Source organism: Lepisma saccharinum, chromosome 6 (assembly GCF_977018435.1).
Source record: "Lepisma saccharinum chromosome 6, izLepSacc3.1, whole genome shotgun sequence".
Classification (NCBI taxonomy): domain Eukaryota; kingdom Metazoa; phylum Arthropoda; class Insecta; order Zygentoma; family Lepismatidae; genus Lepisma; species Lepisma saccharinum.
The window spans coordinates 62,225,231-62,238,311 of NC_139234.1; the positions used below are offsets into that span (position 1 = coordinate 62,225,231).

The 13,081-nt window shown below is 39.0% G+C and overlaps 1 protein-coding gene across 2 annotated transcripts in view; it reads right to left on the minus strand.

Moving 5' to 3' along the window:
* The window catches only part of LOC145989420 (uncharacterized), a 47,916-nt gene that overhangs the window by 22,845 nt on the left and 11,990 nt on the right, over positions 1 to 13,081 (minus strand). Inside the window, exons 5-6 of one of the 2 annotated variants that reach the window (XM_083124764.1) lie at positions 5,279 to 5,384; positions 402 to 546 (exon numbers count right to left, since the gene is read on the minus strand). In XM_083124764.1, coding sequence (XP_082980890.1) covers positions 402 to 546; positions 5,279 to 5,384 — 251 coding nt within the window. Of the gene's footprint in view, positions 1 to 401; positions 547 to 5,212; positions 5,385 to 13,081 lie in introns of both variants that reach the window. The other variant, XM_083124763.1, reaches the window with a different exon arrangement.

The following is a 13,081-nucleotide window of genomic DNA, read 5'->3' on the forward strand; positions in this document are numbered from 1 at the left end:
CAGAAATCTAGGCTCAAAATTCAAATTTGCAAAAGTTCAACAGAAAATGAGAGGAAACTTTCTCTTCATTTAAATTTTATACAATTTCAGAGAAAATAGAAGCAACAAATACTATATGGTAAACTTGGCAGGCCGTGACCCTCAAAGTATGTTGTGTGATGCAGTTTGATATCACATGTTTGTGTACTGTCTTTGACATCAATATAAATACATGAAGTATTCACTAAGCCCACATGTTCATTAGTGCAGGAGACAGGAGGGAATTCTCCCCTCCCCTCCCAGTAATCCGAAAAATATATTAGATATATGCAAAATATTAATGTATTATACAGCATGTCCACCTAAGGCAATGATGCTTAGGATGAATGGGAAGATAGAGAATAAAGAAACAACCACTCAACTGATCCCAATCTCTCTTCAAGGGATTGTCGTCTTCCAATGGCATAGCTTCCATGTCAAATCGTGGATCTCTCCCCCTTCTCCTGATCTCCACTTCCTCCTTCAACCTCTCAAGTGTTTGTTGAAATTTCTGCTTCCCTCTTAGTGCTGAAAGAAATGTAATTTCATATTTTAAATCTCCTTGCATCAATGTGGTTTTTGTGTGTGATAATATTTGGTTTAATTTGCCGTTGCTACAATAAAAAGTAACAATTTGAAAGACTTTTGGTTTCTTTTTTAAAAAGAAAGGAAACAATCTACTACATTTTACCATCATAATATCTTTCATTTTAGAATAGATCTAAGTAATGGCCATTCAAAAATGGTTAAATTACTTAATGTGCAAACTTGAATTATTTAAATGTGCAGTATGAGTTATTCACCATAACTTCACTTCAGTTACATGACCTTATTTCAATATCACAGAAATGCAACATAAAACATACTAAATCAAGAACAAATCAATGACAACTTCATTTCAGGTACGGTCTGTTTTTTAATGATGCATTTTATATTTGCCTCCGATGAAAACAAATTTGAACTTTAGAAAATTAACATGATTGGAAAACTTTCAGCTCTCTCTCTGTCTAGCACTATAGTGCTTGGTAAGCCCTGTCCTCTACCAACAACCAGCTTCCAATCATCACCATATGCAAATCCTGTCTCTAGCTTCTCATCTTCATCACCCTCAAATCCATAACGTTTCCTGGTTCCATCCTTATGAGGCTGTTTTTTGATTCTAGAATTTCCGTCTTTCCTACAATATCATATTTTTAACTTCATACCAAACCAACAACCAGAGGGGCCTTGATAATATCTTTCTTAATATTTCTGTTATTTTGAATGAAATGAAAGATGAAATGGTTATGGAATGAACACAATGGTACACCCATAAAATACCCAGGGTTTAAACATGGATTCTCTGGCTTTGTAACACATTGAAATCTGAAAGTAATTTGTCCATATTTTTCTTGTTCAATTTTAAATGCTTCTTGTTAGAATTTCCCACTTTTGTTAGAAACTGAGACATTGAACACCACTGTAAACAGATCTCTTCTTGGAAAATCTCTCACACACACATTTATATTATAACCTTAGATTGGCTGTTTTAAGTCAAATTAACGCTTTGGTTGTTAATATCCACACTCAACTTCCAAAGCACTTGAGTTGAAATTTCCAGCAATCATTACTTCTAATGTATGAGTTAAGAAATTATACATTACTTTGTTATTAACCTGGGAGTTGTGATGCATGGAATGGTGATGCAAGCAATGACACATGAATGCTTTGGACCTGAAACATTTTTTTCCTGCCGTATCTGAAGCATCTACATTTTCCACAATAGTTGTCTGACAATCTTTAACGTCTTACCAAACAGAAGAATATGATGTAAATGATTCTTTTTAGATTTAAAATGTGTGAAATAGAATGAAAAAGTTATGATTTTTTGTGTAGCATGAGGATGAGGCAACGTAGGAAAGCTTCATGAAAAATTACATCTGATTTTACATTCTGCTAACGTGATTTTTAAAACAAATATTACACAACTGCTATATCAGTCCAACAGCCATGTAACAACTCTCAAGACAGTGAGTGCAAGAATAAAATGGTGCATCAGTGCAGAAAGTTATGCAAGGAGTAATGCCATGGGTGGAAACCAGTGGCGTCTCCTGACCCTGAACTTCAGGCGTTGGCAAAGAAGGAATGTTAACCCCTCCCCGTCTCATTTCTGTGAACCAATATTACAAATTTTCTCCGTACCTTTTTGGTGTAATTTTATAAATATTTAGAAAAACATTAAATTACATAAATTATTTTAAATGAAGGAAATACTTCATTTAAAGTATTTTGAAGGATAAGAAGAAAATTAATATGTTCAATACTTCGCCATACAATTAATTTTTAAAGCACGAGTTTGCAACCAAGAGGGGTTGGTGGAACTACTACCTATCACCCCTAAAAAACACCGTGGACATAAGAATGACCCGTTCATTGAAAAATCTCTAAAATGCACATGCACATTCCCGGTTTTTCCCCTCTCTTCATTTATCCTTCCAGAAAGTAAATTTTGAAAAATCAACTGCTCATTACTTAGAGTTACTTGAATTCCAGTCTATTCTTCTTTCTTTAGAGAGAAATGCGCTGATCACCGCCTCATAAAATTTGGATTTATCCCCTTCTCGCAGCTTAGAAAGTAATTCTTTCTGGATGGAGATAAGACTTAAATTCGTCATCCGGTTCTGAGTTTGAGTAGATCGGCGGAATGTGTGGATCCTCTTCAGTGATGAGAACGATCTCTCGACAGATGACGTCGTGGAAGGAATTGTTGCGATCAACACTGATAATTTATATATTTCTGTAAACTCACCCACTAGATTCGTGTCCAGTAGATAATTTACAATCTCAATTGGTGTTTTCTCTGACCCTTCAGTGGAAGCATATCAAACATAAAATTCATTCTTATGCAGTTTGGTTAAATTAAAGACACTGCCATAAATTTCCTGCAATTTATGTACGAGATGGTGAGGAAAGTTCTCTCTTTTATTCAAGTAGCCCCGTTTTGTGGGATTTAGTAAATCAAAATATTGAAATTTTTCAAATGATGCGAATCTAATTGTTATCTGGTTGCTGATATTATCAATGATTTCAAAGTGAATCCTCCGACAGTGGTCTTTCTGTGATTCGTTGTTCAGTCGCCTCCTTTTCATTTCAACAATCTCTTCCTCTTCTACTGCACCAGTTAAAGAATTCCATAGTGTTTCGAAATTCTCACTTTCCTTTTTCAGCTGTCGTTGAAATTCAGTTATTTTATTACTGCAATACAAAATATCAACATTTTTAGACTGCAATATACTGAATAATACGTCTGAAAAGGCAAGCAAGTTGGATAAAGCCTTTTTTTAAAATATATTTTCAAAATCCTTCAGGAAGCTAGAAAATCCTCTTGGAATCATTGCAGTCAAATGATCGAAGTCTCCACTTTCACTAACATGTTCAAAAAACATAAGCAGTGCTTCTGTGTTGTCATTGACTGTCCACACTAGCCTAGAGGTAAAATTTCATCTGGTAGGAGCATTCTGGACATGAAAGCAGAAAGTTCGTGTTACCTCTTTGAAGAAAGTGATTTAAGTGATTTAAGACCACAAAGGAACACCTTAAGCTCTTTGTTACATTCTAAAGATTGTTGCAGCACCAAGTTCACGACATGAACATAACAATGCGTAAAACAAGCTTTCGGATAATTTTCCAAAACTTTACTTTGAAGGCCATTCAAATGACCACTCATTACAGAATATCCATCGTATGTCTGGGCAATTAATTTATCCCCACACTTTTTAGTCACGTGACTAAAAAGAGCTCCTGCAGTTTTATCGGCGCTCATGTCATGAAATCCAAGAAATCTTTCAATGACTTTTTTCTGTGAGGCCGAAAAACAACGTAACACTGTTGACACCTGAGACTTTTTTCTAATGTCTGATGTTTCATCGACCATGATAGCCACAAAGTCTGTGTTTTGAACAGACTTTCAGAACATCCGAAACTGAATTTATTAAATCATTTTGAATGCCTGCCGAAGTACCGCGAAAAACTGTAGAATTTAATAAATGTTCTTTTAATGAGGGATCAAACTCGTGACTTGCAATAAGGAATTCCATGTAATTGCCCTTATTTAGAGATGCTGCATTTTCTTCATGGCCTTGGAAAAGCAGTTCTTGCTTTGCTAAATAGCAGACGGCGTTAATCAACCTCTTTAATATTTCCCTGTTCTCTTTTACTCTTTCATTGTGTAGCTCTATTTCAGCTTTTCGTTGAGTATCCAAAAGAACGTCAATTCTAGTAGGGGTGGCAACAAAACTACTAAATTTAAAGAAACTATAAAGATGCAATTCAGACTCGCTGTGTTTTCTCACTGCAGTATTGAGATGATTCAAATCCACATACCCTTGATAATTCCCAACACCTTTTTAGTCGAATAATAAACATGTCCAACAGTAAAATTTATTCACCACATCACACCCGCAAAGCCAGTCTCAAATTTCATAGAGTTCTTTTCGAAAATGTCTCTCAAAACCTTTTCCAACACCACTTTTTCCTTTAATACATGTTGACATCGTGAGATTCGGTCATGGTCGACCATTGTCAATCACTTGTTTCTTCTCTGAATACGAAAGCGAAGAAAATTAATTATTTAAATACTTTTGCACAACACTTTCACTATTTTCCATCTTAAAATAATCACATCACTTCACACGACACGTTTAAAAAATAATGCACAACAATCACGAGCAAAACAACGCGGAACGCGGGGCGAATGAAAGCCAAATCGTTGGGAACAAATACAACGCCTTGAGAATGTAACCATGGTGGTGGGTGGCAGGGTGCGCATGCGCGGCCGTCCTATGTTTATGCAATGCTAAGACGTTGTATTTCCTCTCCAACGCCCTGGCAGTGCGGGACCGATCTGCCTGCCTGTCAACCACTGCGCGCTGCACCGCGTTCGAAAACTACCGGGCGCTCGAGATGACAATTGAAGAAAAACGCTCAAAATCGTAATTTATAAAAGTACAGGTACTTTCTTCTTTATTTTATTTTCCTTTGGCCGTTGACACACGACTTACACACCTAGAGAAATCGCCACTGGTGGAAACGACCAAACGAGAAAAAAAATGGCAGGAAATTCTTGTACCCATGGTTCCAGAAATAGATCGTGCATCACAAAGAGGTGATATTGGGAACACTGAAAGGTACTGAAGAGGAGTGGACTCAAACGTACCCATATGATGGTCCAATCCACCCATGCAGCACCTGTCGAGGATTAATATTACTGTGAAAATTTTACCTTTCCTCAGATTTTCCATCAGTTGCACTGCTTCATGAACTTTCTTCAGACCAGATATTTCACTCACTTCAAACTCATGTTTGGACTGAAGTGTAGATGCAGATTGCTGCAAATAGAATATAAGGGAATTGATGATTGTGTTTCCAATAATCATACAGGTTTAATATTTTTTGTCATTTGCTGTGTAAGACTTTTAAACATATGATATAGTGCCCAATTCATTGATTTATTAAAGTTTATTTTAAGAGTACCTTATGACTAGAGCCTGGATTTATAAGCGAAATGCATATTCTTTTCCAGACTTCTAATGATAAGAAGAAAGGTTATACTTTGTATTACATACCTTAATGAGCTATTTAACTAAAGTTGAAAGTGCTTATAAATGCTTTTTCTGCAGGAAACGGTTATGCTTGCTTTTTTTATGATTTTGGTTTAAAATAACATATTTTACTCAAATCTGTCATATTTCAATCACACTACAGCATCGGGATGACGAGATCAATGCTTCTAAATATCCGCATGAGAGAAGCAGCATCCTAGAAAAGATACAGTGCATCCATAATCATTTTTCCAAATTACCTGATATTATAACACAGTTGAAAGCTCGAAATAATACATTGCAACATTCGCTTTCTCTTCTTGATGAAATTTCAGTAACGTTGTCTTCAGAAATTCACGGTGTTGGTAAAATTGTGTCCAACAAGCTCAGTCAGGAATTACTGAAAAATCCCGGTTACAAAACACTGTGCCAAATTTATAAAAACATTTCTGGTGAAGAAACAGACATTAAAGAGGAATTCACCGAAGAAGAACTGTGGTGTTTTTCACATGCGCCTGTGATGTCATGTTACATGGAAAGAACATGTTCACTGTACAAATCATTCTTCACTGACAGACGCCTTCACGCAAGAAAATCTCAGGATGACCTTCCTTACATACTTTAACAGCTTTGAATAAGTTGAGAGATCTAATAAACAAATATTTTTTCAGATTTTCCTGTATTTGTTTATGCTTATTTTGGTGCTTATTTTTTTCATTTTTTGCGCTTATTAACTTGCTTATTTTACTGTTTGATGGGTACCTGGGGGAAACCCTGGGGGGTAAAGGCGGTCAGGGGCGTGGTGCTTATCACATCACCCCAACACACGACCGGATCAAGAAAGTGTGGGGCGTTACCCCCACACCCCCTATACGCCTTCATGGCATGGTGCTAAGCACAGGGGAACACTTTACTTTTACTTTTTGTGCTTATAAATCCGGGCTCTACTTATGATTTATGACACTTGAGACTAGACCTACAGTTTAAAAGGGACTGAATTGCTGGATCCTTTGATTACAATGAACTACAATTAACCTACTGCATACTTGGGAGACCTCTCAAAGATTTTCTATTTTTCCTATTAGCTGCACCAATTTTCTCACATTTATCTTAGCAGAGATTAATGGTTGATAGAAATATGCTTTAGATTAATAAAATTTAAATACATTTTTAACTTTAAATTCTTCTACATGTTGTATACCATCTACTAAGGGTGCGAAATCACAGGGGGGGCAGGGGGAATTCCCCACCAACGATTTTGTCCTAAGATTTTCCCCACCAAACTTTTGGGGGGGAGAGAGTTTTTGTTCTAACAACAAAGATAAACAGTTTTCAACTCGGATAATAACTTTACTTGAACAATATTGAAAACACACACACAAAGAATGAACAACAAAGAGCTCCATCTATAAGGACACTGAATCCCCAGAACACAGTAATTAAGTCAGCTTTTAGATGTGAATTTTGCATTGGAAACTGTGTATTATCTTCTTAATGTCTCTTAACTTTTTGCCCTCCCAGTAGTGGCTCATATCACTGTTCATAGCATTTGTAGTATATAAAATCTTCAATTTGCAATCAAATTTTGAATGAAGGACAGTCCGTATATTATATATTTTATAATATCATTTAATTATTTAATAATTGACATATATATATAGTGTGCTTGCTGTCTGTCTGCTCCTTCACCCCGACCAATCTGCAGTGATTTTGCACCCTGCATCTACTTCTACTGCTAAACATAAATTCACTGAAGAATAATGCAGAAACAGAAGCATTGGCATGATTAGGAATTTATTGTGGAAAAGAAAGATTGAGACACCTGTTGGTGCTTAAATTTTTACAACTTTTCATTTCTGGCTAGAATTTTCATTATTCAATATTCAGTGATATAAACAGTTTGTGGTATCTGCATTCTTTCTAGGTGACAACTTCAGTAACTCTTCTCAAAGCATCAGGATATAACGTAAATTATATACAGGGTTAGTCAAAAGTATCGGGACAGGCCAGTAATAACGAGATGCGTGGACGGAGCAAAATCACATGTTGCAAGTGGGTATTGATGCGGAAACTGCATTGAATAGGGGTGTGGCCATCATGGCAGCCATCTTGGATTCCGCCATATTGGATATCACACAATATTTTCAAATGGAAAGGGGAATGTATGACACATCAATTTAGGCTAGAATTGTCTCATCAACGACAATCCGAACTCATTTTTGACCTATCGCCATTCCTGGAAGAGACAGGGTGTGCTACGTTTGACTGCAAAAATTTAGATTTGTCTGAGAGAGACGTTTGGACGGAGGACAATCACATGTTGCAAATTAATATTGGTGTGGAAACTGCAATGAATGGGGGTGTGGTCATCATGGCAGCCATCTTGGATTCCGCCATATTGGATATCACACAATATTTTCAAATGGAAAGGGGTATGTATGACACATCAATTTAGGCTAGAATCGTCCCACAAACGACAAGCCGAACTCAGTTTGGACCTATCGCCATTCGTGGAAGAGATAGGGTGTGCTGCGTTTGACTGCAAAAAAATGAGATTGGTCTGAAATTATTGTTTACTGTATTCCTGTGGGTAACTGTACACTGGAAATTACAGAGAGCATGAACAAGAAAACATGACATTGAGTTACAGAATGCATCAAAGCAAGTGCTCAAACTGCTTCCCGTCGACTGTCTGACAATATGCCAACCGATCGTAAAAACTGCAAAGTGCACGTTGCAGCATATCCCGAGAAAGTCCTCTTGTTTCGTCCACAATGCGATTCCGTAGATCATTCAGGGAGTGTGGTTTGGTGCGATACACTTTGCCCCCATAGAAAGTAATCCAGGGGTGATAGATCGGAAGATCTTGCAGGCCATTCAATCATACCTCGTCTTCCAATCCATCGTTGTGGAAAGGTTTCATGTAAGTATTGTCGAACATCCCGTCCATAGGGTGGCGGCGCTCCGTCCTGTTGGAACCAAACACGATTAAAGTCCTGTGTGGACACTTGGATGGCAGGGACAATCTGTTCACGAAGCATTGTCAAATACTTCTCACCTGTCAGATTGCCGTCAATGAAGAAAGGGCCAAGAATGATGCATCCCATCATTCCTACCCAAACATTCAGTTTCTGTGGATACTGCGTATGATGTTCCATCATCCAATGCGGGTTTTCATCGCTCCAATAGTGACAGTTATGTCGGTTCACCTGCCCGTTTAACATAAATGTCGCTTCATCAGAGAATACAATGTCATTGAGGTGAATACTATCGTTATCTACATTTCGCATCATTACTTCGCAAAATTCAATACGGCGATCAAAATCATCTTCCGTCAGTTCGTGCACTAAACTCACTTTGTAGGGTTTAAACTTACTGCGCACTAAAATTCGTTGCACTGAACTCTGGGAAATGTTCAGCTTGTTGGCAACGCTGGTTGTCGATGTATGCGGATTTTCCGCAAAAGATTGTAACACATCTAAAGAAACTGCCTCGTTGCTACACGATTTCGGCCTTCCTGATCGCACACGGTCCTTAACACTTCCACTTGCTGCAAAACGTCGAATGGTTCTTTCGACGGTTGACTTTGAAATTGGGTTACGTTCAGGGAATATAGCATTAAATAACTGTCGCACCTCGGTATACGATCGCTTGCGATCCCCATAGCCACGCATCATAACGTAATACGTTCTAGTTCACTGAGCTCCATTTTGACCACTGACACAGACACAAATCTCCTTCCTTTGGCACAACACTCACCAACATGAGCGAAATGCAGAACGTTCGCAAGGACGATAACAAATGCAACTGACCTTCGAGGAAGTTGACTACAATCTACAAGGGATGTGTGCAGGTAGAGTCCATATCCAGACGAACACTGTTATTGCTGTCTGTGGAAGGGAAAATAAAACAAACACGTACCTGATGTTCTTAATTCGTCGAATAGGATTGTTAGATACAAAAGAGTATGTTACGCTGTTGTAAGGAAGGATTGTTTAGACTGGCATTATTCGGTTATTTGCAATATTATGTTGTTTTCAACATACTATCAAAACAAGCCGGGGAAAGGACTAGAGGCAGAAATGGAAGAAACGAAGAGAAGTAGAAGTCACGGCCTCGAAGTAAGGTTCCATCCCGGCATTCGGCTGGGGGAACTGAGGAAAACCGATCTCCCGATCTATCACCCCTGGATTACTTTCTATGGGGGCAAAGTGTATCGCACCAAACCACACTCCCTGAATGATCTACGGAATCGCATTGTGGACGAAACAAGAGGACTTTCTCGGGATATGCTGCAACGTGCACTTTGCAGTTTTTACGATCGGTTGACATATTGTCAGACAGTCGACGGGAAGCAGTTTGAGCACTTGCTTTGATGCATTCTGTAACTCAATGTCATGTTTTCTTGTTCATGCTCTCTGTAATTTCCAGTGTACAGTTACCCACAGGAATACAGTAAACAATAATTTGGCGATAGGTCCAAACTGAGTTCGGCTTGTCGTTTGTGGGACGATTCTAGCCTAAATTGATGTGTCATACATACCCCTTTCCATTTGAAAATATTGTGTGTTATCCAATATGGCGGAATCCAAGATGGCTGCCATGATGACCACACCCCCATTCATTGCAGTTTCCACACCAATATTAATTTGCAACATGTGATTGTCCTCCGTCCAAACGTCTCTCTCAGACAAATCTAAATTTTTGCAGTCAAACGTAGCACACCCTGTCTCTTCCACGAATGGCGATAGGTCCAAACTGAGTTCGGCTTGTCGTTTGTGGGACGATTCTAGCCTAAATTGATGTGTCATACATACCCCTTTCCATTTGAAAATATTGTGTGATATCCAATATGGCGGAATCCAAGATGGCTGCCATGATGACCACACCCCCATTCATTGCAGTTTCCACACCAATATTAATTTGCAACATGTGATTGTCCTCCGTCCAAACGTCTCTCTCAGACAAATCTAAATTTTTGCAGTCAAACGTAGCACACCCTGTCTCTTCCAGGAATGGCGATAGGTCAAAAATGAGTTCGGATTGTCGTTGGTGAGACAATTCTAGCCTAAATTGATGTGTCATACATACCCCTTTCCATTTGAAAATATTGTGTGATATCCAATATGGCGGAATCCAAGATGGCTGCCATGATGGCCACACCCCTATTCAATGCAGTTTCCGCACCAATACCCACTTGCAACATGTGATTTTGCTCCGTCCACGCATCTCGTTATTACTGGCCTGTCCCGATACTTTTGACTAACCCTGTATATAATTTACGTTATATCCTGATGCTTTGAGAAGAGTTACTGAAGTTGTCACCTAGAAAGAATGCAGATACCACAAACTGTTTATATCACTGAATATTGAATAATGAAAATTCTAGCCAGAAATGAAAAGTTGTAAAAATTTAAGCACCAACAGGTGTCTCAATCTTTCTTTTCCACAATAAATTCCTAATCATGCCAATGCTTCTGTTTCTGCATTATTCTTCAGTGAATTTATGTTTAGCAGTAGCAGTAGCAGTAGCAGTATTACTTCTCACTTAATACAGCTTGCCAAGTTCGCTAATGGTTTTTGTGGTGCTGTGCGTACTATTCTCATAGTTTCCATATAATGTAGTGCTCAAAGTGGGAAGAAGGAAGACAGAAGTATTCAATTTCTGCCGGCTTGGATAATTTATTGTCACAATGTTAAACCATACAAGTATCACCAAGTTTTGACCAGAGATGTCAAGCCTCCGGAGGCAGGGCCTCAGCCTCGGCCTCCACGAGCCTTGCGAGGCAGAGGTCGTGTGAGGCCAGAGGCCGACCTTAAGCTTGGAGGTTGAAGCCAGGATGGAGTTTGGCGGTTGAGACCGCAGGCCAAGATGGAGTTTGGAGGCCGACCTTGAGCTTAGAGGATGAGGCTGTGTGAGGCCAGAGGCTACGATGTAGTTTGGAGTCTGAGGCCATGTGAGGCCAAGATGGAGTTCGGAGGTTGTTGGAGACCAGAGGCCAACTTTGAGCTCGGAGGCTGAGGCCCTGTGAGACCGAGATGGAGTTTTGAGGCTCAGGCCATGGGAGGCCTAGCCTCGCGAGCAAAGTCAAATAGACATCTCTCCCTACACGGAAGCAGAATTCGATTACACAGAGCTCAATACCATCACGCAAGCTACATCTCGCTTTCAATGGATTGTACTATGAGAATTATTGAGAAATTCGGATTATATGAAACTGTCTTTGTCTTTCAGAAAGGAAGCCCAGCTTCTGCCAGTGGTTGTTAGGAGACATGCCAGAGTTGATTTGGACCTCGGGGTTTAGGAACTTTCCTTTATTTGGCATCTCGTTTGACTCCCTGTTGCATGGGGTGCGGTCTTTTCCCTGCAACTTCTGGACTTTGTAGCAACCGCATGTCCACTGGCATACGCAGTATTTTTGTCGGAGAGGGAGGGGGAGGGCTGGACTTTTGTAAAAGTGCTTAGTACTATGAATGTGGCTGAATTTTTTATGGGGGGGGGGGGTCAGGCCATTGATAAAACTTGAACAGTAGAAATAGTAACAATTATTATTATTATTATTATTATCATCATGCTAATGATTAGGGTACGGATTTTTGGCGTAAATAATATTGTTTGAATTAGTGTAATTCTGTGCAGGGGTGCTCACAAGGGGGATTTAAGACGAGCATGCGTCATGGGAATTTTTGGGAGGGACACAATTTTATAGATTAGCTACCAATTCATGTTAGTAAACATGAAAGTGATCCATGCTTTTTCTTTCTTTAGTCTTTTAATTTCAACTGCAATGACAGGTTCTGAATGTCATGCGCCTTTCGATTGTTGGCATCTGGGATAGTGGTAAATAATGTCTGGTGCTTTATTTGTGGTAGTTCCGATGTTGTTGTTTATGTTGAGTTGGTGTTTTAAGTCCACTTTATGCACAGAAAGGCTAATCAGGACTGGACCTACAGTTTAAAGTGGGATCTAAACCACTATGTGCGTCCACCGGGTATCGAACCCGGGATTAGATTGATTAGAAGGCGACGGTGGTAGTTCCGACTTGGTTCGTAACTTCCTCCGACATGCGGACTTTAGTTTTAGTGTTGGATTATTTCAGTTATGATTTGTTTTGCTTGTATGTGTTTCTGTGCTACGACTGAGTCACTGACTAGGTAATTGTAATATACTGTCAGTTTTAATTGTGTAAAGCTTACCTATTTCGAAAATTTATTTTTTAAAGAATGAAATCAAATTATTGACCTTCAAACGAAAATCAATTACTGTATGTTTATTCAGACTATATTTGTGTGTGTGTGGGGGCGGGTTATGAAGAACAATTCTTTTTGGGGGGGATTATGATGAACGACTTCGGAGGGGGTGCATCCACCACCTTGGGGGGCACCCCTGATTCTCTGTATGCAACCTAAGATTGAGGTAATGTGAGATCATAGGCGTAACTTGGCGGTGGCAAGGGGCTCCAAAAATTTTCAAGTTTATTAAC